The 23,683-nt window shown below is 37.4% G+C and overlaps 1 protein-coding gene across 1 annotated transcript in view; it reads right to left on the bottom strand.

Moving 5' to 3' along the window:
- SHANK1 (SH3 and multiple ankyrin repeat domains 1) overlaps positions 1-23,683 on the bottom strand; it is a 639,575-nt gene that overhangs the window by 203,993 nt on the left and 411,899 nt on the right. The window contains 1 exon segment of the mRNA XM_053691067.1: positions 20,422-20,436. Coding sequence (XP_053547042.1) covers positions 20,422-20,436 — 15 coding nt within the window.

Here is a 23,683-nt window from a genome sequence, read left to right as displayed (position 1 = left end):
GCATCCATATATTGGATACACGTAGTAGAAGCCCCCATGGAAGAAAAACCCTCAGACTCCTGCTGCTGGAATGGAGGAACCATACACTGCAACACAGCTCCCCTCCCAGGAACCTGAAACACAGTAGGGGAAAAAACCCCTGCAAGACAGGACCAAGAACCCCCAGGACTCCACAATACTAAGGTAATTCCAAATCCGGAGAACACAAACCCTACTCTGAAAGAGAAAGGAATGAACAATGGAAATAAAAATCCTACCATAGAGGTGAGACCCTTCGGCCACATCGCCAACCCATTTGAAAAGCCCCTGGAGTCTACAGGAACATCGTGAATGCACCAGAAGACAGGTAGGGGCCCGTCAGAAAGGCCTAAAGCCTGAGCCACCATCACAAAGGCATCTCTCACAGAGCCCCAGCCCCAACGAGGAGGGCTCACTGGTCCACAACTTCAAGTGAGAATCGAACCATCCACAGAGAGACGAGGACAAGGACAGGGTTCCCGACAATGAATGATGAAAAATCCAAGCCCCAAGGCTAGTTTAACATCGAGGATGCAACACACCCAAATGGCAAAGGCCGCAGTCCAACCGAGGGTATTAGCTGAAATAGACAACAGTCAGAGAGCTTGAAAAGCTATTATTTAAGGAGAACTACCTTGAGCAGGCAAATGTTGGAGTTGCAACTCTCACAGAAGGCAGGGAACTCCTGCACACCACCTCTCAGAGTAACATGATTCAGAACAGAGAAAACCATGCCGGCACACCTGACCAGATGATCCCCCCAAAAGTGAGGAAGGATGAAGCTCCCACCATCGCAAGAAAGAGTGCATTAGGCTAACGAGTCAGCGTCCGGAAGAACCTCGAGTGAAAACCAAATGTTAATCACCCGGTACATCAGACCAAACAGGTCACACACATCTCCCAACTTCCATTTAAAGGAAATAACAAGTCTCAGGGACCTGAAGAACCTAGAGAGTCATCTGCCGAAGCAGAACCATAACCCAGGCGAGTAGCCCAAATCAACCACCCTTATAGTTATACGCACAACCCTCCGTCTGAAAAAGTTGCATATAAACCACAGGCCTCATACATCAGTAGGATCCGAGCCCGGAGTCCATAGAATAGGCCTAGAGGTATCCTCAGCACCACGAAGGTGACATGAACCCTGGTAACAGCTGAAAAAGTGCCCGACCAGTACAAGCCTGGTATAAGAGCACTCTGGAACTGTTCAAGGTCCAAGAAAATTTATCCAGAAGGATCGATAAATGAACTAGAAACAAAATTCTAATATTCAACAAGTGCGCAACTCTGAGGGAGTGCCCCCACGATCACGAGTCGCAAGTATTGGTTCCAAAAAAAGACTATAAAACAAAATCTAACAGACCTGAGGACAAGGAAAAATAAATTAAACACATCCATCCAGATCAAAAATAAAATGAAAGGCAGCACCCATCAGGTGAACGCCCAAGGTGAATGAGAACGACAACAGGACCAGCCGAGTAGAGGTCCCATTCACCCAAGCTCAGAAAAGGAACCAAAAAACATATACAAAATAAAATAAAGACGATTATTTTCATCCCCTAACGTCATATCCATTTTGCCATCCAACTTCTAAGGCCTCGGATCCCTCTGCCCAATAGGACTGGAATCCTCTAACATTGCGAAAACATGTCTTAAAAGAACCCTAAGGCGAGCCAGCTTATAACGGAAGGCAAAATCACTCCTCGCTGAATCTGCTGGAGACCAATCCCACACTCGATGGACCTAGGTTAACGGAGCACAGACAGTATCGGAGAAATACTTCACTTGGGAGATATAAATGAGACAGTGCCATCGAAATGGTCATGCAGAACCATGCCGTAACCTCTGGCGGAAACAAGCCACTCTCCAGAGGAGTGAAGGCCATAGGGACTTTTGCATGCATAGCCGTGAAAGGGTCTTGGGCACGCGTCTCACTGGTTATAGAAACCTCTGAGGCGTATGGCTCAACGCACTCTAAGATCCCAGACTCAGGAGAAGAGAGTACTCTAGAAAGGCACCCGGAACATAACTGATGGGCATTAATTACCCAGGCCATTTCATATTCATCACAAGACTAATCCTCCATATCGGAGACATCTGTGTGAATCCTCCATAATCTTGGGATTACAAAAAGATAAAACTAACTGGCACCCTTTAACACCCCCAATGGCTGGGGCACTCAGTACCTCCTGTGAACCAGACAACCTACAAGCTAGACTCTCTTGGTCGCACACAGTCAGCATACGGAAGTGAAAAACAACGTAACCGCACCCGTCACGAGGTGCACTGTGCCAGTCACAAAAGGGTGTGTAATCTGGAAAGATTTCGTCATTAATAGAAGGCCGTTATGTTCCGTAAAGGCCGTGAGCCTAAGTAAAGCTACGCACTTGCAGAAAGAACCATATAACAAACATGATTAAACGCCCCCCCTGTTCAATAACCCTCCTCAGGAGATATTAACCCATGATTCCTTATTAAGATAAAAGGAGTCCCACTGGGACCCAACCTTGTTTCGTTTACATTACATTCACATATTGAAATAAAATAAAAAGATCTTACCGGAATCTACGCCGTGGAACAGGAACACGGTCCTTCAAGTGTGACAGATAGTAGCCTCGCTTCTGACATGGACTTGAGTGAAGAAAGGTAGGCAGCGAAACTCGTCAACACTGATTACCAAGGAGCTGTTAATCTGAGTTGGGATGGGTTTGCAGGAGAACTCCCCCTGCATCTCCGGACTCTAACTTTCATCCATGTTCTCACTGAGAGGCTGACAGATTTACATAAAACTCCAGTCCCATTGGGAAGAGTACTACCCTCCATAAAAGACTATCTCGAACTTCTGACACTTCTCTGCCAACCTCCTGTGACGAAAGGCAAAGAATGACTGGGGGATGAGGGAAGTGGTGGAGGTATTTAAGCCTTTGGCTGGGGTGTCTTTGCCTCCTCCTGGTGGCCAGGTTCTGTATTTCCCAAAAGTAATTAATGCAGCTGTGGACTCTTCCCTTTTAAGAAGAAAACAGGGGTATTCAGGGCCATTACTCCTCTTAATAAATCGGCCCTATAGAATCAAAAGTTGGTTTGAAGGTGCAATAAACTTCTAAAATAATACATATTCTATATTTCGATTATAATTTCTATTAAATGTATTGGTTATGTTTAAATATCTGTTCAAACATGAAGCCTCTGATGAGCTTAACCTCTAGTAGTACCATTTATTGAAACAAAATCATCTAATATTTGCAAAAAATCTGATAAACTATAGGTTTCAAAGTAGTTGTTCCAGAACAAAAAAAGGTTTCAAAACATTAAACCTGTAACAATTGCTTAAATGGTCAGACTAATGTAAAAATGTCATGTTCTACATTATTAATGAATATAATTTTTGCATTACTGATATTAGATGAAATATGTATTTAACACCCACAAATTGGTTAAACACATAGTTGATTCCTCACCTAAGAGCCACAAGCACTGCAGATCCCAAGAATAAAGCTGAAGGTGATTAACAGCAATGTACTGATTGGCTCACCAGCCATGTTCTGCAATGCTTATAGAGAATGTCATTTTTACATCAGAATGTCCATTTAATTAACATGAGACTGTGATATCACATAGCAAGATAAAAAAAAATATGAATCAGAAAGGTATTAAAATAGTGGAGATAAAATGAGAACAGTAAAGAAAAAGCAGACGAGTACACAAAATAAAATGACAGAAAACAAGGAAACAAACAAGGATGAAAGACGAACAACAGTCTACAGGCTCTATTTATTAAGTGACAAGCGGACCAGTTTCGCTACCTTGTCTGCTTAGCCTCCCGTTGAGCAAGCAGCAATACGCTGCCCGCATTTAACTTTGCACAAGTTCCTGCATGTGCAATGTCGCCCCCTGTTCAAATGCAGCCAATCACATGCAAGTGGGGGCTGTCAATCGGATCAGATCAGGATGATTGAAATCTGGCAAACTTTAGGTGGCAGAGAGGTTAAGTAGCAGCGGTCTTAAGACTGCAGCTACTTAACTAGCGTTTCAGGGTCACCTTGAGTTAGCCTGAAACGCTGGGGCTCACTTGAAATTTATGCAAAGAAACTGTAGAATATATCACAAGCATCTCTATTTAAAAAAAGAAAATAATTTACCTCAAAATTCCATCAGTAGCCACATCCAATTGTAAAGAGACCTCAAGCAGCTAATCAGGATGCTTGTCCCTGGACTTAAAAGTGAGTGTGCATATGCGCAAACACTATATTATTTTGCACCTCTGTTTAAAGGGACACTGAACTCAATTTTTTTATTTCGTGATTCAGATAGAGTATGAAATTTTAAGCATCTTTTTAATTTACTCCTATTATCAAATTTTCTTCATTCTCTTGGTATCTTTATTTGAAATGCAAGAATGTAAGTTTAGATGCCGGCCCATTTTTGGTGAACAACCTGGGTTGTCCTTGCTGATTGGTGGATAAATTAATCCACCAATAAAAAAGTGCTGTCCAGAGTTCTGCCTTCTTTTTCAAATAAAGATAGCAAGAGAACGAAGAAAAATTGATAATAGGAGTAAATTAGAAAGTTGCTTAAAATTGCATGTTCTATCTGAACCATGAAAGAAAACATTTGGGTTCAGTGTCCCTTTAAGGAAGTTTACTAGATCCCAGCAATGCAAAGTATACATTCAGCACTGATATTGCTATTAAGCTTTCTTCTTTTTTACCACCCAAATGATATTTAAAAAGAGCAGCTAAAGGATAATTTAAGTTTAATTTTGACTTTAATGTCCCTTTAAGTAATATTTTCTTGTCAGCTTTAAATAGATATGCTGAAGTAATTTAAAGTTATTTTGGCACATAATATGTCCCTTTAAAAATATTTCTGTAAATATTTACCTCATGAGTTCATCCAAGGTCCCCAAATCAAATGAAAGGAACAGCCTCTTTGTTGTCACAATGATAAGCAAGTCTCTCATTAAAAGTACAGTCTACTTGTATTGTTTAAAAAGATAGATTATCCCTTTATTACCGTTTCCACAGTTTTGCCAACACAGTTATATTAATATACTTTTTACCTTTGGGATTAGCTCATATATAAGTCTCTGCTGACTGCCTTCTTATCTCAGTGCTATTTACAGACTTGCATTTTAGCCAATTAGTGCTGACTCATGAATAACTCCAGGGGAGTAAGAACAATGTTACCTATATGGCACACATGAACTAGTACTGTCGTGCTGTAAAAAGGTATAAAAATGCACTGAGATATGAGGTAGTCTGTAGTGGCTTAGACACAGGCAGAGATAGAGGGCTAGATTACAAGTGGAGCGCTAATTTATTGTGCAGCCATAAATGGGCAAATTCACCCTTTACAGGCGCACAATAATTAACCAGCCATTACAAGTGGCTGGTTATTGCTACCACGAGCTTGCGGTAGAAATTAGAGCTCTAAAAATAAACCTTAGATAAGATCCCTGGTTAATTTTCAAAATGTCCCCCAAATTGACCGTAAAATACAGTGTGGTGTAGCTGTCTAAAATAAAAAAAGTAGCTTTTTTATTTTTTCTTAAAAAATAACTACAAGAAGCAGTTTTGAGGGCTTAAACTGAGCTGGTGTGGGGTGTTCGCAATGTAAAGGCACTTTTCAGTGGCTTTTTTTCTGTCTTTGGGAATTGTGTGTTCCCAGTAAATATATATGTACTGTATATGCTTATATACATATATATTTTTGTGTTAATATGTATATACACACATTAACACATATATATATATTTATATATATATTAACACATATATATTTACACTTTGCTGCCCATCGCTGCGTGACTTACCCCCTTTACTGTAATAGGTTCTCAGCCGTGTCTGACGGCATGAGAACGAGGCTCCCATTGAAGCATATGGAAGCACACTCTCATGAGCACAAAGCTTCCATGCAATGCGAATGCGAGGTTGCGTAAGCATTGTGCTAAACTTGTAATACCCGCACCCATTTGCGTGCGCTGGTATTACTGAGTGGAGCGCAAATATCACGCTTGCGTAAGTGATATTTTGCGCTCCACTCGTAATCTGGCCCTTAGAGATTTAAAGGTTATAAAGTATATTAATATAACAAAAATTTAAATTTTTGTAATAGACTGTCCCTTTAAGAATAGTGTGTTATTTTGGACATAAGCCAACTCAATGGAAGTTACAGCATTTTTCAGTATAAAAGAATATACACAGTTTAGCTGCACTTGGTAAGTGAAAACGTTATTTATTAAGGCTCAGGAGGACGTCTTCTGCTTGCAAGTAAAAATCAAAGTCTTGTGGAGTTGAAATAATTGTGCAATTCAAAGTCAACAAATTTCAAACACATCCATCAAATGTTCATGAATATGTAAACATCTTTATAGCCACAAACACAGCTCTAAGCCATATAAGGATTAATTGAATGCTATGCACGTTTGGTAATACAATTTTAATATATACATTTAAGATATCTTGTGGTTATTCCTATACTGCCACTGGAGATATTTTGCTAATAGAATGATACATTATGAGGTACTTTATATCAGTGAGAAAAAAAAATCACTATTTCCCATATCCTTTAATAGGGGGAATCAAATCAATTGTTTATTTGTAAATGCTTAAAGGGACACAAAACCCAAACATTTCCTTTCATGGTTCAGATAGATTATACATTTTTAAAATTTTTCCAATGTACTTCTGTTATCAGTGTAGCTTTATTCTCTTGGTATCTTTTATTGAAGAAGTAGCAATGCACTCCTGGGAGCTAGATGAACACATTTGTAAGGCAATGAAAATGGGCATACAAGTTCAGCCACCAATCAGCAGCTAGCTCCAAGCTCATGAGCCTATCTAGATATGCTTTTCAACAAAGGATACCAAGAGAATTAAACAATTTAAATAGCAGAAGTAAATTGGAAAGTTGTTTAAAATTGTGTGCTCTATCTAAATCATGAAAGAAAACATTTGGGTTTCATGTCCCTTTAATAAACTATCTTGCTATGCTTCGCTCTGCTCTTATTTTTTTTTTTTAGCTTTGGTAGAAATTAGACAGTTAAAGGGACAGTAAAGTCAAACAATCTTTCATGATTCAGAGACAGCATGCAATTTTTAACAACTTTTCAATTTACCTCTGTTATCTTATTTACTATATTTTCTTGGCATCCTTTGTTGAACATACCTAGGTAGACTCGGGCGCAGCATTGTATTGGTGATTGCACATTTATGCCTCTAGTCATGGACTCACACCATGTGTTTGGCTAGCTCCAAGTAGTGCATTTTTACTCCTTCAACAAAAGATACCAAGAGAATGAAACACAACAAATAATATTTTTATTAAAGACTTGGAACAAGAATTAAATAGAAACATTTATTTTTGCCGATGATACAAAGTTGTGCAGGATGAAATTGCTTTACAAGCATATAAAACAATTAGGGATTCGATTACAAAGCTGCATCACACCAGCAATATAAATTAACACATCTATACTATAATTGCGTTTGTAATGTCCATCACCGTCGGCAGTTGCACACGCATCCTCAATGGAATGTTGGCAGCGCGAAATCCTGAAATCCTATTGGCTGTTTAAATCAGTCAATAGGATTTCAGTAGCTCTCATCCTATTGGTTGATTTGAATTTGAAGAATCAAATCAGCCAATAGGAATTCAAGGGACACCATCTTTAATCGCAAACCTTGAATTCACTATTCATTGTACGGAAGCGATCGCAAGAAGAGGATCCTCCACGCTCCATGGCTCCGCGGTCACCGGTCTTCAGTTCCGCCATCGCAGGTCTTCAGTTCCTCTGTTCTGGATAAAGAAAGAAGAAGTCCCCGCTTGGAAGAAGATGTCGGCCGCTTGGAAGAGGACCTTCTCTGTCGGACTTCAGGACCCGTAAGTATCTATTTGGGGCTTTAGTGTTAGGTTGTTTTTTTTTTTAAATTTTGGGGGGGGGTTTCTTTTTAGATTAGGGATGCAAAAGAGCTGAATGCCTGTTTAAGAGCAATGCTTATACAAATGCCCTTTTCAGAGAAATGGATAGTTTAGTTTTTTAGTATAAGTTTTTTATTTCGGGGGGTTTGGAGGGTGGGGGGTTTTACTGTTAGGGGGTCTTAGTAGTTTTCATTCTTAAAAGAGCTGTTAAACTTAAGGCAATGCCCTACAAAAGGCCCTTTTAAGGGTTATTGGTAGTTTAGCATTAGATTAGGGGGTGTTTTTATTTGGGGGGGGGGCTTTTTATTTTCATACGGCTAGATTTAGAGTTCTGCGGCCAAAGGGGTGCATTAGCTACGCGTGCTTTTTTTCTCCCGCACCTTTTAAATACCGCTGGTATTTAGAGTTCACAGAAGGGCTGCGTTAGGCTCCAAAAAGGGAGCGTAGAGGATATTTACCGCCACTGCAACTCTCAATACCAGCGGTGCTTACGGACGCGGCCAGCTTAAAAAACGTGCTCGTGCACGATTCCCCCATAGAAAACAATGGGGCATTTTGAGCTGAAAAAAAAACCTAACACCTGCAAAAAAGCAGCGTTCAGCTCCTAACGCAGCCCCATTGTTTCCTATGGGGAAACACTTCCTAAGTCTGCACCTAACACCCTAACATGAACCCCGAGTCTAAACACCCCTAACCTTACACTTATTAACCCCTAATCTGCCGCCCCCGCTATCGCTGACACCTGCATATTTTTTTAACCCCTAATCTGCCGCTCCGTACACCGCCGCAACCTACGTTATCCCTATGTACCCCTAATCTGCTGCCCCTAACACAGCCGACCCCTATATTATATTTATTAACCCCTAATCTGCCGCCCCCAACGTCGCCTCCACCTACCCACAATTATTAACCCCTAATCTGCTGACCGGACCTCACCGCTACTCTAATAAATGTATTAACCCCTAAAGCTAGGTCTAACCTTAACACTAACACCCCCCTAAGTTAAATATAATTTAAATCTAACGAAATAAATTAACTCTTATTAAATAAATTATTCCTATTTAAAGCTAAATACTTACCTGTAAAATAAACCCTAATATAGCTACAATATAAATAATAATTATATTGTAGCTATTTTAGGATTAATATTTATTTTACAGGCAACTTTGTATTTATTTTAACCAGGTACAACAGCTATTAAATAGTTAATAACTATTTAATAGCTACCTAGTTAAAATAATTACAAAATTACCTGTAAAATAAATCCTAACCTAAGTTACAATTAAACCTAACACTACACTATCAATAAATTAATTAAATAAAATACCTACAATTATCTACAATTAAACCTAACACTACACTATCAATAAATTAATTAATTAAATACAATACCTACAAATAAATACAATTAAATAAACAAACTAAAGTACAAAAAATTAAAAAGAACTAAGTTACAAAAAATAAAAAAATATTTACAAACATTAAAAAAATATTACAACAATTTTAAACTAATTACACCTACTCTAAGCCCCCTAATAAAATAACAAAGCCCCCCAAAATAAAAAAATGCCCTACCCTATTCTAAATTAAAAAAGTTCAAAGCTCTTTTACCTTACCAGCCCTCAAAAAGGCCTTTTGCGGGGCATGCCCCAAAGAAAACTGCTCTTTTGCCTGTAAAAGAAAAATACAAACCCCCCCCAACATTAAAACCCACCACCCACAAACCCCTAATCTAACCCAAACCCCCCTTAAAAAAACCTAACACTAACCCCCTTGAATATCATCCTACCTTGAGTCGTCTTCACTCAGCCGAGCCACCGATGGAACTGAAGAGGAGATCCGGAGCGGCAGAAGTGATCCTCCAAGGGGCGCTGAAGAAGTCTTCCATCCGATGAAGTGATCCTCCAAGCGGCGCTGAAGAAGTCTTCCATCCGATGAAGTGATCCTCCAAGGGGCGCTGAAGAAGTCTTCCATCCGGGCGATGTCATTTTCCAAGCGGGGTCTTCAATCTTCTTTCTTCAGGATTCATCTTGCAGACCTCCGACGCGGAACATCCTGCTGGCCCGACGGACTACCGACGAAGGAAGGCTCCTTTAAGGGACGTCATCCAAGATGGCGTCCCTCGAATTCCGATTGGCTGATAGGATTCTATCAGCCAATCGGAATTAAGGTAGGAAAATTCTGATTGGCTGATGGAATCAGCCAATCAGATTCAAGTTCATTCCGATTGGCTGATCCAATCAGATTGAGCTCGCATTCTATTGGCTGTTCCGATCAGAACTTGAATCTGATTGGCTGATTCAATCAGCCAATCAGATTTTTCTTCCTTAATTCCGATTGGCTGATAGAATCCTATCAGCCAATTGGAATTCGAGGGACGCCATCTTGGATGACGTCCCTTAAAGGAGCCTTCATTCGTCGGTAGTCCGTCGGGCCAGCAGGATGTTCCGCATCGGAGGTCTGCAAGATGGATCCTGATGAAAGAAGATTGAAGACCCCGCTTGGAAGATGACATCGCCCGGATGGAAGACTTCTTCAGTGCCGCTTGGAGGATCACTTCATCGGATGGAAGACTTCTTCAGCACCGCTTGGAGGATCACTTCATCGGATGGAAGACTTCTTCAGCGCCCCTTGGAGGATCACTTCTGCCGCTCCGGATCTCCTCTTCAGTTCCATCGGTGGCTCGGCTGAGTGAAGACGACTCAAGGTAGGATGATCTTCAGGGGGGTAGTGTTAGGTTTTTTTAAGAGGGGTTTGGGTTAGATTAGGGGTATGTGGGTGGTGGGTTTTAATGTTGGGGGGGTTGTATTTTTCTTTTACAGGCAAATGAGCAGTTTTCTGTAGGTGTAGGTGTAATTAGTTTAAAATTGTTGTAATATTTTTCTAATGTTTGTAAATATTTTTTTATTTTTTGTAACTTAGTTCTTTTTTATTTTTTGTACTTTAGTTTGTTTATTTAATTGTATTTATTTGTAGGTATTGTATTTAATTAATTTATTGATAGTGTAGTGTTAGGTTTAATTGTAACTTAGGTTAGGATTTATTTTACAGGTAATTTTGTAATTATTTTAACTAGGTAGCTATTAAATGGTTATTAACTATTTAATAGCTATTGTACCTGGTTAAAATAAATACAAAGTTGCCTGTAAAATAAATAATAATCCTAAAATAGCTACAATATAATTATTCGTTATATTGTAGCTATATTAGGGTTTATTTTACAGGTAAGTATTTAGCTTTAAATAGGAATAATTTATTTAATAAGAGTTAATTTATTTTGTTAGATTTAAATTATATTTAACTTAGGGGGGTGTTAGGGTTATGGTTAGACTTAGCTTTAGGGGTTAATACATTTATTAGAGTAGCGGTGAGGTCCGATAGGCAGATTAGGGGTTAATACTTGAAGTTAGCTGTCGGCGATGTTAGGGAGGGCAGATTAGGGGTTAATACTATTTATTATAGGGTTATTGAAGCGGGAGTGAGGCGGATTAGTGGTTAATAACTTTATTATAGTAGCGATGAGGTCCGGTCGGCAGATTAGGGGTTAATAATTGTAGGTAGCTGGCGGCGACGTTGTGGGGGCAGATTAGGGGTTAATAAATATAATATAGGGGTCGGTGATGTTAGGGGCAGCAGATTAGGGGTACATAGGGATAACGTAGGTGGCGGCGGTGTGCGGTCGGCAGATTAGGGGTTAAAAAATGTTAATAGAGTGGCAGCGATGTGGGGGGCCTCGGTTTAGGGGTACATAGGTAGTTCATGGGTGTTAGTGTACTTTAGAGCACAGTAGTTAAGAGCTTTATGAACCGGCGTTAGCCCAGAAAGCTGTTAACTACTGACTTTTTTCTGCGGCTGGAGTTTTGTCGTTAGATTTCTAACGCTCACTTCAGCCAAGACTCTAAATACCGGCGTTAGAACGATCCCATTGAAAAGATAGGATACGCAAATGGCGTAGGGGGATCTGCGGTATGGAAAAGTTGCGGCTGGAAAGTGAGCGTTAGACCCTTTCCTAACTGACTCTAAATACCAGCGGTAGCCCAAAACCAGCGGTAGGAGCCTCTAACACTGGTTTTGACGGCTAACGCCAAACTCTAAATCTAGCCGATAGGGATTAAGTTTAATTTTTAACTTCTGTAATTTTTTTTTTTTTTTTTTTCTGTAATATTAGATTTTTTTATTTTCTGTAATTTTAGCTTAATTTACATTTAGGATTCATTTTTAAACATTTTTTAGATTAGGGATGGGCAGCAAAAGAGCTGAATGCCCTTTTAATGGCAATGCCCATACAAATGCCCTTTTCAGGGCAAAGGATAGTTTAGGTTTTCTAGAGTTAGGTTTATTTATTTTGGGGGGTTTGGTGGGTGGTGGGTTTTATTGTTAGGGAGTTTTTTGCTAACTGCAAAAGAGCTGTTTAACTTAGGGCAATGCCTTACAAAAAGCCCTTTTAAGGGCTATTGGTAATTTAGCATTAGATTAGGGGGTGTTTTTATTTTGGAGGGCTTTTTTATTTTCATAGAGGTTAGGTTTTATTTTTATTTTTTGGGTGGTTTTAGACCTAGGTTTTTTTTTTTTAATTTTTGATTTTGTTTTTTTTTTAGATTAGGGATGGGCAGCAAAAGAGCTAAATGACCTTTTAAGGGCAATGCCCATACAAATACCCTTTTCAGGGCAATGGATAGTTTAGGTTTTTTAGTGGGGGAGTTTGGTGTGTGTGTGGGTTTTACTGTTAGGGGGGACATAGTTTAGGTTTTTTAGTGTTAGGCTTATTTATTTTGGGGGGGATTGGTGGGTTTGTGGGGTTTACTGTTAGGGGGGGACTTAGAATTTTTTGTAACTGCAAAAGAGCTGTTTAACTTAGGACAATGCCCTACAAAAAGACATTTTAAGGGCTATTGGTAGTTCAGCATTAGATTAGGGGGTGTTTTTATTTTGGGGGGGAGCTTTTTAATTTTCATAGGGATTAGGTTTCATTTTTTTATTTTTGATAATTTGTTTATTTGTTTCTGTAGTTCAATTTTTTTTCTATTTTTTTTTTTTATTAACAACACATAGACTACCCTCTGGGCAGGCTTACCAACTAGATTTGAAATACTTACATTTGAAAGGTACAACAATTATTTCAATGTTAAATAGGCTATTTTGAAGCAAATAGAAAGTATGGCATTTGGCTTTGAAGGTAACATTTGGTTTAAAAGGCCAATGTAACCAAAAGGGGAATATTCTAATTCATTAAAGCATGTATGTTTAAAACAAGTGACTCTGCACCTCTATGTGTTTAACCCCCACAAAGAGGTTAAACACAAAATTAAAGTACTGCTCGGGAGACACAGAGCACTGCTGGTCCCAAGCAGCAACTGCCAGTGAGCCAAACAGTTGGTTGTGCAACTAGCACTGCTGATTCAGTTATGGTACTTTATGAAAGAAACATTTAAAATAATATTAAAACAAAACAAAAATTCTCTGGATTTTAGTAAATATTTAGCATTTTATATGAATGAATAAAAGTAACCATCAGCCTGGGAAATGAGCAAGTGAATAAAAGAAACTTGATCAAGCCTGACAGCTAACCCTGTGTGTAACGTAAAGGCACAATTCTAGTCCTTAGCAATGACCAAGAAATAAAAACAAGAATAAAAGGAAAATTAAAGGGAGAGTAAACACCTTGAAATTTTTATTTAAAATGTTTAGTTATAGTCAAACAACGTTATAATATAATTTTATTATTTATTTTACCCCTTTCCATGTTATTCAGCTGTAAAAATTGTGGATTTTCTAATTCTCAGAACTTGAATTGCACATTGCATGCTAAATAACTTTCCCTAATTGGATTTAAGTGAAAACAACTGCCAAACAATGCACTTTATATTAGCACTATGACCGTGATTAGCCTTGTTATTTGTAGACTCAAGTCTGGATTGGTTCCACTAAATGAGGCAAGTTGTAAGTGGAGTTTGGCTACTAAAAAATAATATCGACCAACAAGATGTTAATTTGTTTTAAAAATGTTTAGACTTGGCTGATATGTTATTCTATAGCGACACAGCAGAAATGTCTTGAAAATACAAAATATTTGCATTCCCTTTAAGGGACATTGTAGCGTACATTTAAGAATATGTATAATATTATTACCAATTCTGTTCTTGTCTTATGCTCTTTGTATGGAAGTGTCTTGCATTGTGAGAAGACTAAACAAGGCTCTTTGTTGGAGTTATTTTGTCATAACTCAGTTTTTTAAGCCTTCACCTAATGAGCATATACCAATCTGTCTCATCATTTCTGTTTGCAAGGTTGTTCTGATATATTACTACTATTATTCTTAATTTATAAAGCAGCAGTATATTTTGCACAGCTATATAAAAGACATATTATTAGGAACAAGACCAAACATACATTAGCATAACATACATTAACATATTGTCAATAGAATTAGAATCAAGACAAACTTGCTGAACAAATAAAAATACATATGAAACTATAAGTAAATACAAGTTAAAACTTAAATAATATTTTGTATTACAGGTATACCCTGCTCATACAGCGGGTTAGGGACCAGAGCCCCGCTGTAAAGTGAAAACCACCTTAAAGTGAAACAAGGCAGTTTTAGCTTTCTTTTCACTTGCCTGTCTGTTTAAAAACTTGAAATCATATTTGAACTAACATATATTAGTGGTGCAATAGTGCTACGTTTAGTTTAACACCAGCACTGCACAGTATTCAATTAGTATAGTATTCAATAAATACTGTACCTGTGAAATAGTGACAATTGTAGTAGTAAAAATTGCCAGACTATAACACTGAGACAATGATTGCACTGTAATGCTGTATACCGAGTGAACTGCGCATAACGAAAGGGTGCCAGACACTTTTCTCGCAATCTCACGATGATTACAGCACTGTTTCAAAATCCTTGGAGGTTGAAATTCCGCTCCACAAAGCGATGTATTAGCGAAGCGCTGTAAAGTGAGGTATAACTGTAATTTAAACTTGGGAAGTTTTAGCAGTGCTGAGTGTTGCCACGTTACATCTTATAGTTCATTGTAAGATATCACTATCTTTTTATTCTTTAGGTACCAACTATTAGATGAAACTACTCTAAAGAGAATCCTTACCATCAAGACATACACAAATGTACTCTATTAAATGGGTAAGCAATATATATTACAAGAAACAATGGTATGTAAAGAACCATTATAGCCAATTCTCTTTGTTCTATCTAAAATACAATGTTTCAGAATATATAACTGTGCTACAATGTGTTTTTATTTATTTAAATGTGACTATATTGAATACCAATTCTTATTTAGTGGGAGTTGTTCTAATCAGCCATTTATGAAGTTTAAAGTTTAACTTTAAATTTAAACAGCTTTTACTTAACTTATTTTATGCAACATAAAATATTCAGCTGCTTATTTTTCATATACATCATTTTTTTAAATTGGTTCTCACAAGAAATTTGACAGCAAACAAATGGTGGCCAAAGCAAAAGTAAAAACATAGTCCAAAGAATTCAGCAGCACTCACCACTATGCAGAAAATTCCATCTTTTATTGGGATATTCAAAGCAGAAAAGACAACGTTTCGGACCTCTAGTCCTTAGTCATGTCCAAAAGTAAAAACATGCCAGCTGATTAATGCAATGTTCATTAGGACCCCTTAAAAATGCCACTGGTCAAAGAAGTCCAAATATCCTGTGACTATGCACTGGAAAAGTGCTTTTGGTTGTTTGGAATAGCGGAATTGAAATATCCCCATGCAAGGCAGGTGCTTTCATTATGCAGAATAATGGTCTATACAGTATTTTGGTTTTTACAATCTATATTATCTGCAATTCTATTAAATAAATAAAACCTCCTATAATTAGTTATATTAACACATCTATAAAACATTTTAACAAGAAGAAGCAAGGTATTTGGTCCAATGTATCTTTGCTTTGCACGACAATTACTTGTACTATCCATGTGCCCATGCACAGTATGAGTGTTATAGCACCTTAAAAAAAAAGTTTAAAATCGTGTGATAGGTTGGTTATCATGTTTGCTTGTTGTACAGATAGAAATGGGTTCGATTGTCTATCTATCCAATTGAAATTCTGTCCGTTAGGCGGGCGTCGAACTACGTCACCCGCCCACATCTTAGTCTGCACATGCCCACCTTTTTTTCGGCAGTATTGTGTTTGGAGCACGCTCCAGTTTCACGCATGCACATTAGCGCGCTCCCGTTTCGGATATTGATATCGCTGCAAAGTGCATAAGCGGTAGACTGTGACACGACGATTTGTGCATAGGAAAGGGACTTCATGCACAAGCATTAGACATACGTATAGATTGTGTGGGACCACTCTATACATCACATTACAGAAATAGAGGAAGTAGCGGGTGGGAGGAGTTCGCCCAGTAACGGTAGTAAAAAATATATAGATTAAAAGTCTAATTTTGAAAAAAAAAAATGTTAGCGACCATGTTGCTGTTAGTATTTTGTTCTGATAAATTCTGGAGCTATTAACTTTACTTTCACTTTCAATTCAGAGAGAATAAAGAATTATTATAGGAGAGCACCAAATTAAAACATCCAAACATTATGCACGTTGTAAACATGGTTTCTACACAACCCAAGTATGACATAAAGTGCTAATTCAAAAATTGCACCATCACCATTGTATTGTAATTGCAAAAAGTCTCTTTAATGTAGTGACATCTCCAAAACAGCAATAGTTCAGGCTACATACAGCCCTTAATCATGCTTACACCCCAATAAAGAAAATTAATATGCTGGAATGAACTACATAGCTACTTCACTGGACTAGACACTAATCCATCCCCTCTATGACTGAAAGTTTTAACAAGTATACATGCAAAAACGACAACCACTTCTAACCAATTGCCGAGTTTGTACATTGACAAATCCAGCCCTATAGAAACACATTTGATAGCTGTAAAATGTATTAAACATCTTCTGTTATGTAATTTGTTCTGTGTTAAGTTATATTATAGTAATAGTATCATTGTAAGCTCTTCCTGTAGCATCTGAATTTCCTCTTCAGTTCAAAATTATGAACCCACTACTGTTTTACAAATTTTAATTCAGCCTTAGAAATATTTCACTGTGCAAACGTTTAACATATTAAAAAAAAATTGTACTAGGGTACCAACTTTAATTCTAGTCACAGCAATAAGTTAAAACCTGTCTGTTACAATGATACAATGGGGCCAAATGTTTACAAATCACTAGTTTCTTAGAAATACAAGAACCTACAGTATATAATCACTTTTTTTACATGTTTTTTTATATGAAGTCTCTTACACTATGTTTGACTCAAAACAGATGGATGTGCAGACAAGTTTAAGAGTAAATTTATTTTAATTTGAGTTGTTATTAATGCAGTGAGCCTGCACCTGCAAAATAAGAAGCAACTATCTGCTTCTTAAAGTGAAAGTAAATCCTAGAGTTTTACAAATGCTAGGATTTACTATTGAAACACATAAAGGGGACTTTCATTCATGAAATATAAGATACTTCATGTAGAAAGCTCTTTTTTTTTATTCAATCGATCTCCGTTTGTACAGCAGCCCACGGCAAAAAAACATTTTTGGCTAAGAGGTGACGTTTTCACCTCTTAGCCAATAGCCGTGTGGTAAATCCGGCTTGGCGCCCATGGGAGCCGGATTTACTGCATGGCTATTGGCTAAGAGGTGAAAACGTCACCTCTTAGCCAATTTTTTTTTTGCCGTGGGCTCCTGTACAAGGTAAAAACGGCTATTAATTGAATCAAATAAAGGAGTTTTCTACATGAAGTATCTTATACTTCATGAATGAAAGTGCCCTTTATTTGTTTCAATAGTAACCCCCCCACACCCCCATAGTATCCTGGATCAACTCATCCAAGATGAAACTGGTTGCACAAGAGCAGGGAGCAGGGCAACGGGCAGCACAAGTATTATTTTTGGATTGATAATACCTCACTGACCCCAAATGTGAGCAGACAGGTTCCCTGGCTTGGAACATTAACTGCACAAGCATTTATATATGGGAACCAATGTGAGTAATAAGGACATTAAATAAGCAAAACAAATTACATCATGCATATAAAAGCACTGCTTAAGCATGGTGAATTTAAAGATGCTTAAACTGATACTGAAACTAACAAAATGTTAACGTTGAGGAGATAAACACGTGCATGCACACAGTGCCAACTTCTTATATACTGAAACTAACAAAAATATAATGCTTTGTGCACAGCTGCTCCATGATATAGAAGTTCTCAGGACAATTAGACCAACCCCCATAATTTTCACCTGTGTAAAGGTGCACACATAAAAACAATTAGCATAGGAACACTGGTGTAATACATTTTGTTTTAAATGCACTTCTTTTAAATGTAAAAGATGAAAAAGGGGAGAAACAATCTTAAAAGCATAATATACTGATATGTGGCACTCTCCTGGTACACCATTAATAAAGCACAAAGGCATTTTAACCAATCAGAGAAACCTTTGAAAGTGGAGTTCAGCTAATATTTTTATATTTCAGTCCCAGCATGCTTTGTAATGCTTCTTTAGCATTTTTTAATGATTTATTGTCACCACGTATGATTCCAGTGCAAGCGTATATTCGATGATTGGTAAGTACAGTCTCTCTAGCATACTTACTAAGTCCAAGTCCATTTAAAAAAAATTATTACACCAGTGTTTTTATGCTAGTTGCTTTTATGCATGTGGGCCTTTCCACTAGTGAAAATTATGGGGGGTGGTCTAATTGTTTTGTGAACTTCTATCCCATGGAACAGCTGTGCACAAAACATGATCTTTTTGCTAGTTTCAGTATATAAGAGGTTGGCACTGAGTGCATGCACGTGGTATCATTTTTTTAAATACAAAATAGCCATCTTTAATGCCAATGTGAAGCAGATCATTTGAGGGAGTATGCCAAAGCTTCTGACATGTTATCTCGCTTTAAATGTTCTATTTATCGCCTCAACATAGATTGACATGCTTGGTTGATCAGGTAAGTGAATCCTTTAAGTGTGGCTATCATGATATGAATACAATCCTACTCATTTTGAAAACCAAATTCATAATGCTAATTTGCATAGCCAACATCACCCATATTGAAATAGGTCTACATCAATTAAAAATGATTTGTGTTTCAATTAAACGGACTCTCATAAAATAATTAATTTTTAGTTAATAAAGTTTTTTTTTAAAGATAGAAAATAATCCCCCAGTTAGTTCCTGGTAGTGCATTCCTGCTCCTTAGACTATGTAGGTATGCTCAGTTTATGAAATTGACTAATCAAATCTGAACATGTTGCTAATCTCCAAAGCAAGTGAATGCAGAAAAGTTTTTCAGTTAGGAAGCAATCCAGCTTTTGTACCTTTTCCAATCTTATCAATGCATAAGAAATTTAGGCCACTGACTGACTAGATACAAAAAGAAACACTGCATGTTCTCAAGCAGATTTTCCTACAACCCACATACATATGCTTCAAACAGTCCATTTATTCCCATGTTTATTCAAAAAGAAATGCAACAAAATATGCACGACCCTTATTCACCATACATACAACTACATACAGCTTGTATGCTTACTTGAAACCGCAAGAAAGTTTGCATTTTGACATTTAATCGAATTGTTCTAAAAATATAACATGTTCTGTGCAGTATTTCCCTTTGCGTTTCAGTTATATGTTATTTTTGTTACAGAGTGCTCAGATGAAGAATCAGTGCTGTAAAACGTGTATTTGCTTTTCCTGTGTGTTGGTCTTTTTTGCCACATTGCTTATAGTGAAACTCAGCAGCAAACAGAGGGTAACGCTTGTAGCAGTATTAGGTACTCATTTGTGTGCGCAAATATCTCATTATAATAACAATTACAATATGTCTGTTGGAGGTGTGAGAAATGGAAGCACATTTTGTTTCCTGTATTGAGTGTGGCATATGTGACAGTGTGTCACATGCCTTGCGTAAGTTTGAATAACACATGCGTGTATTTCAAGCGGATTTGCCAATGTGCTTGATTTTGAATAGATCTGATAGTAACATTGGGCACTTGGACATATGATGAAATTGTTCTGTTAAACCCAACCTCCTTCCATACACCATCTTTGCCAAACAAATACCTACTTCAGGAACAGTAAGTAGTGATACTGTGTATGTGGCAAGAATTATATTCAGAGTATCAGATTTACTTCTTGTGATTGGTGAATACTGATTGATACACATACAAATATATGTACTCTCACACTGTAGCCACTTTTGGAAACCAGAGTAGGAAAATATGAAATGACAGAGCTTGTTCAAAAACATTTATTAATGGTATATTAAAGTAATTTAATAAAATGGTGCTTTTTCATAAAAATCTACTTGATATTTTCTTCCTATTTGTTAATAAGCAATGGTATTCCTTTTAAAGATATTAAAACATTTTACCAAGTTCATTTTTCTTCTGCACAGCATGCTCCTAATAAGAGGGTACATTTTACTAACCTTCCTTTATCAATGCTCAGCATGCGCCTCATAAGGAAGTAAGCTGTGTGCATGTGCATTAATACTTGGCTACATGTTTGGGAGGTTCAAAGATATTAGATGAGGCATCAATAGAGCCAACGATCCAAAGTAGATATGTTTTTTCAGGCCTAACTCCTGTATGTGGCAAGCAGTTAATAAATGTATTAATATCTCCAAAAGGAAGCTTATTAGTGAGTATATGTTGGGGCAAAATATACTAAGCCATTTTGTATGCAAAAACAGAATTTTACTACTTAGTTTTGATATCTATTAGCAAGGAATGCTGGGTCAGGGCAAATAAACATCCAGCTTTGTTTATTACAAAAGTCATCGTATAAATATGGCCGCCTCAACTGTCCTCCATCTCTGAAAGCTAAGTAAAGTATACTTGAGACTGTCAGCATAAAATATGACCACTGTTAAAAGTGTAGACATCTTTCACAGAATAATATACTTATGTTGCCATATTTAAAGGGTTTGGAAGTTAAAAAAAACTTTAATGATTTAGACAGAGCATACAATAAAAATAAATAATAATAATTGTAATTCTTTAATCAAATGCACATCTTACTTTTGTTATCCTTTGTGAAAGCTTGAGTATAGGCTAGATAGGCTACCAGATATTCCATCTAGACAGGCTTAGGAGCATATTCATTTTCAAATTTATGTATAACATTGTTACAAATATTGTTGCAAATACAGTTGCCATGAAATCTATTCAAAATAAAAACACACAACTGCCATATAGTGCATAAGAGACACGCGTGCTCCTGAGCCTACCTCAGTATGCCCTCATGAAAAGGAGCTATGTTTTAACAAAATAAATCAAAGAGGCTTGATACGGGTTTGAGAGAAGTACATTTTTAAAGTAAACTCTATCTGAATTGTAAAAGTTGAATTTTGAAGCCCATGTCCCTTTAAATAAACAATGCCACTTTCGAATGTAAATTAAAATCTAAAACATAACGACTATCCAAGAAAGATGAGTAGAAATTACACAATGACCTTCATGAAGTACTTCTGTAATTTACTTCCTACCTGGAATACAGTATGTATTGATCAGGAAGGAACCTGCCCGCAAGCAAAGAAAAGAAAGTTACTCACTTGCTATGGCAAAGCTATTCTTTCTATGGGGCCCACTATCAGTATCTAAATATATCCTTGGCAAATAATACACCCTAATAAGGTAAGATTATTACTTTTAGATTTTAATTCAAGTGGAATGTACAATACAGACAGATATTTAAAGGGATAGAAAACTCACAAAAATTCTGTGTTGCATTGCATAGAACTCAGCATTCAAAGTTATAGTGCAATATAATGTTATTAGCAAATATTTATAATTTTTAAGTATTTTACTTTTGATTGTGATAACCTAGCCCAAGCCCCCCAGAAGCAAACGGTAAACTGCCAAAAAGTGCGATCGTACGCACATATCAATATTCTCCATCATGGCTGCCAGAACATGCACACAATAATCCGTATGCCTCTGCAGTGTCACAGTAACGCTCATGTAGTTCCATACAGGGTGTTACTGTGATCAAGTAGGTGGGAGTATGGGCTGGATGAAGGGGTGTGAACAAAGAGTCTTAGACACAGGAAACAAAGACGCAGATCATCACAATACTAGCAATGCAGTGAATCTGCAAACAAACGGCTAGATTACGAGTTTTGCGTTATAGTGAAAAAGCAGCGTTATCCAGTTATAACGCTGCTTTTTCACTACCACTGCTATTACGAGTCTTTCAGGTTTAGGGGCACCGCACACTTTTTTGGCCATAACGCAAATCAACTTACGCAAATTGCGTGAAGTCTTTTTTCAATGGGACGTCCATAGTGCCGATATTACAAGCTTTTCATGGGAGGCCAAAAAGTGAGTGGTACAGCCTATCCCGTCAAGATTCGCAATGCATTCTAAAGTCAGTAGTTATGAGTTTTACACTACAAAGCTGTAGCATAAAACTCATAACTAAAGTGCTAAAAAGTACACCAACACCCATAAACTACCTATTAACCCCTAAACCGAGGCTCTCCTGCATCGCAAACACTATAATAAAATTATTAACCCCTAATCTGCCGCTCCGGACATCGCCACCACAATAATAAACATATTAACCCCTAAACATCTGTACTCCCGCATCGCAAACATTAGTTAAATAGTATTAACCCCTAATCTGCCGTCCCTAACATCGCCAAAACCTACCTACATTTATTAACCCCTAATCTGCTGCCCCTAACATCGCCGCCACTATACTAAAGTTATTAACCCTTAACCCTAAGTATAACCCTAACACCCCCTAACTTAAATATAATTAAATTAAATCTAAATTAAACCTACTATTAATAACTAAATAATTCCTATTTAAAACTAAATACTTACCTATAAAATAAACCCTAAGCTAGCTACAATATAACTAATAGTTGCATTGTAGCTAGCTTAGGGTTTTTTTTTATTTTACAGGCAAGTTTGTATTTATTTTAACTAGGTAGAATAGTTACAAAATAGTTATTAACTATTTAAAACTACCTAGCTAAAATAAGTACAAATTTACCTGTAAAGTAAAACCTAACCTGCCTTACACTAACACCTAACCTTACACTACAATTAAATAAATTACCTAAATTAAATAAAATTACCTAAATTACAAAAACAAACAAACACTAAATTACACAAAATAAAAAACAAATTACAAGATATTTAAACTAATAACACCTAATCTAATAGCCCTATCAAAATAAAAAAAGCCCCCCCAAAATAAAAAAACCCTAGCCTACAAATAAATGACCAATAGCCCTTAAAAGGGTCTTTTGCGGGGCATTGCCCCAAAGAAATCAGCTCTTTAACCTGTAAAAAAAATACAAACAACCCCCCCAACAGTAAAACCCACCATCCACACAACCAAACCCCCCAAATAAGACCCTAACTAAAAAAAACTAAGCTCCCCATTGCCCTGAAAAGGGCATTTGGATGGGCATTGCCCTTAAAAGGGCATTTAGCTCTATTGCAGCCCAAAGCTCTAACCTAAAAATAAAACCCACCCAATAAACCCTTAAAAAAACCTAACACTAACCCCTGAAGATCCACTTACAGTTTTGAAGAGCCGATATCCATCCTCAACGAAGCCAGGAGAAGTCCTCAGCGAAGCGGCAAGAAGTCCTCAACAAAGCCGGGAGAAGTCTTCATCCAAGCCGGGAGAAGTGGTCCTCCAAATAGGCAGAAATCTTCATCCAGACGGCATCT

Source organism: Bombina bombina, chromosome 8, assembly GCF_027579735.1.
Source record: "Bombina bombina isolate aBomBom1 chromosome 8, aBomBom1.pri, whole genome shotgun sequence".
Lineage (NCBI taxonomy): Eukaryota > Metazoa > Chordata > Amphibia > Anura > Bombinatoridae > Bombina > Bombina bombina.
The sequence above is the reverse complement of the archived record's forward strand: the minus strand, read 5'-3'. Positions and strand labels throughout refer to the sequence as shown.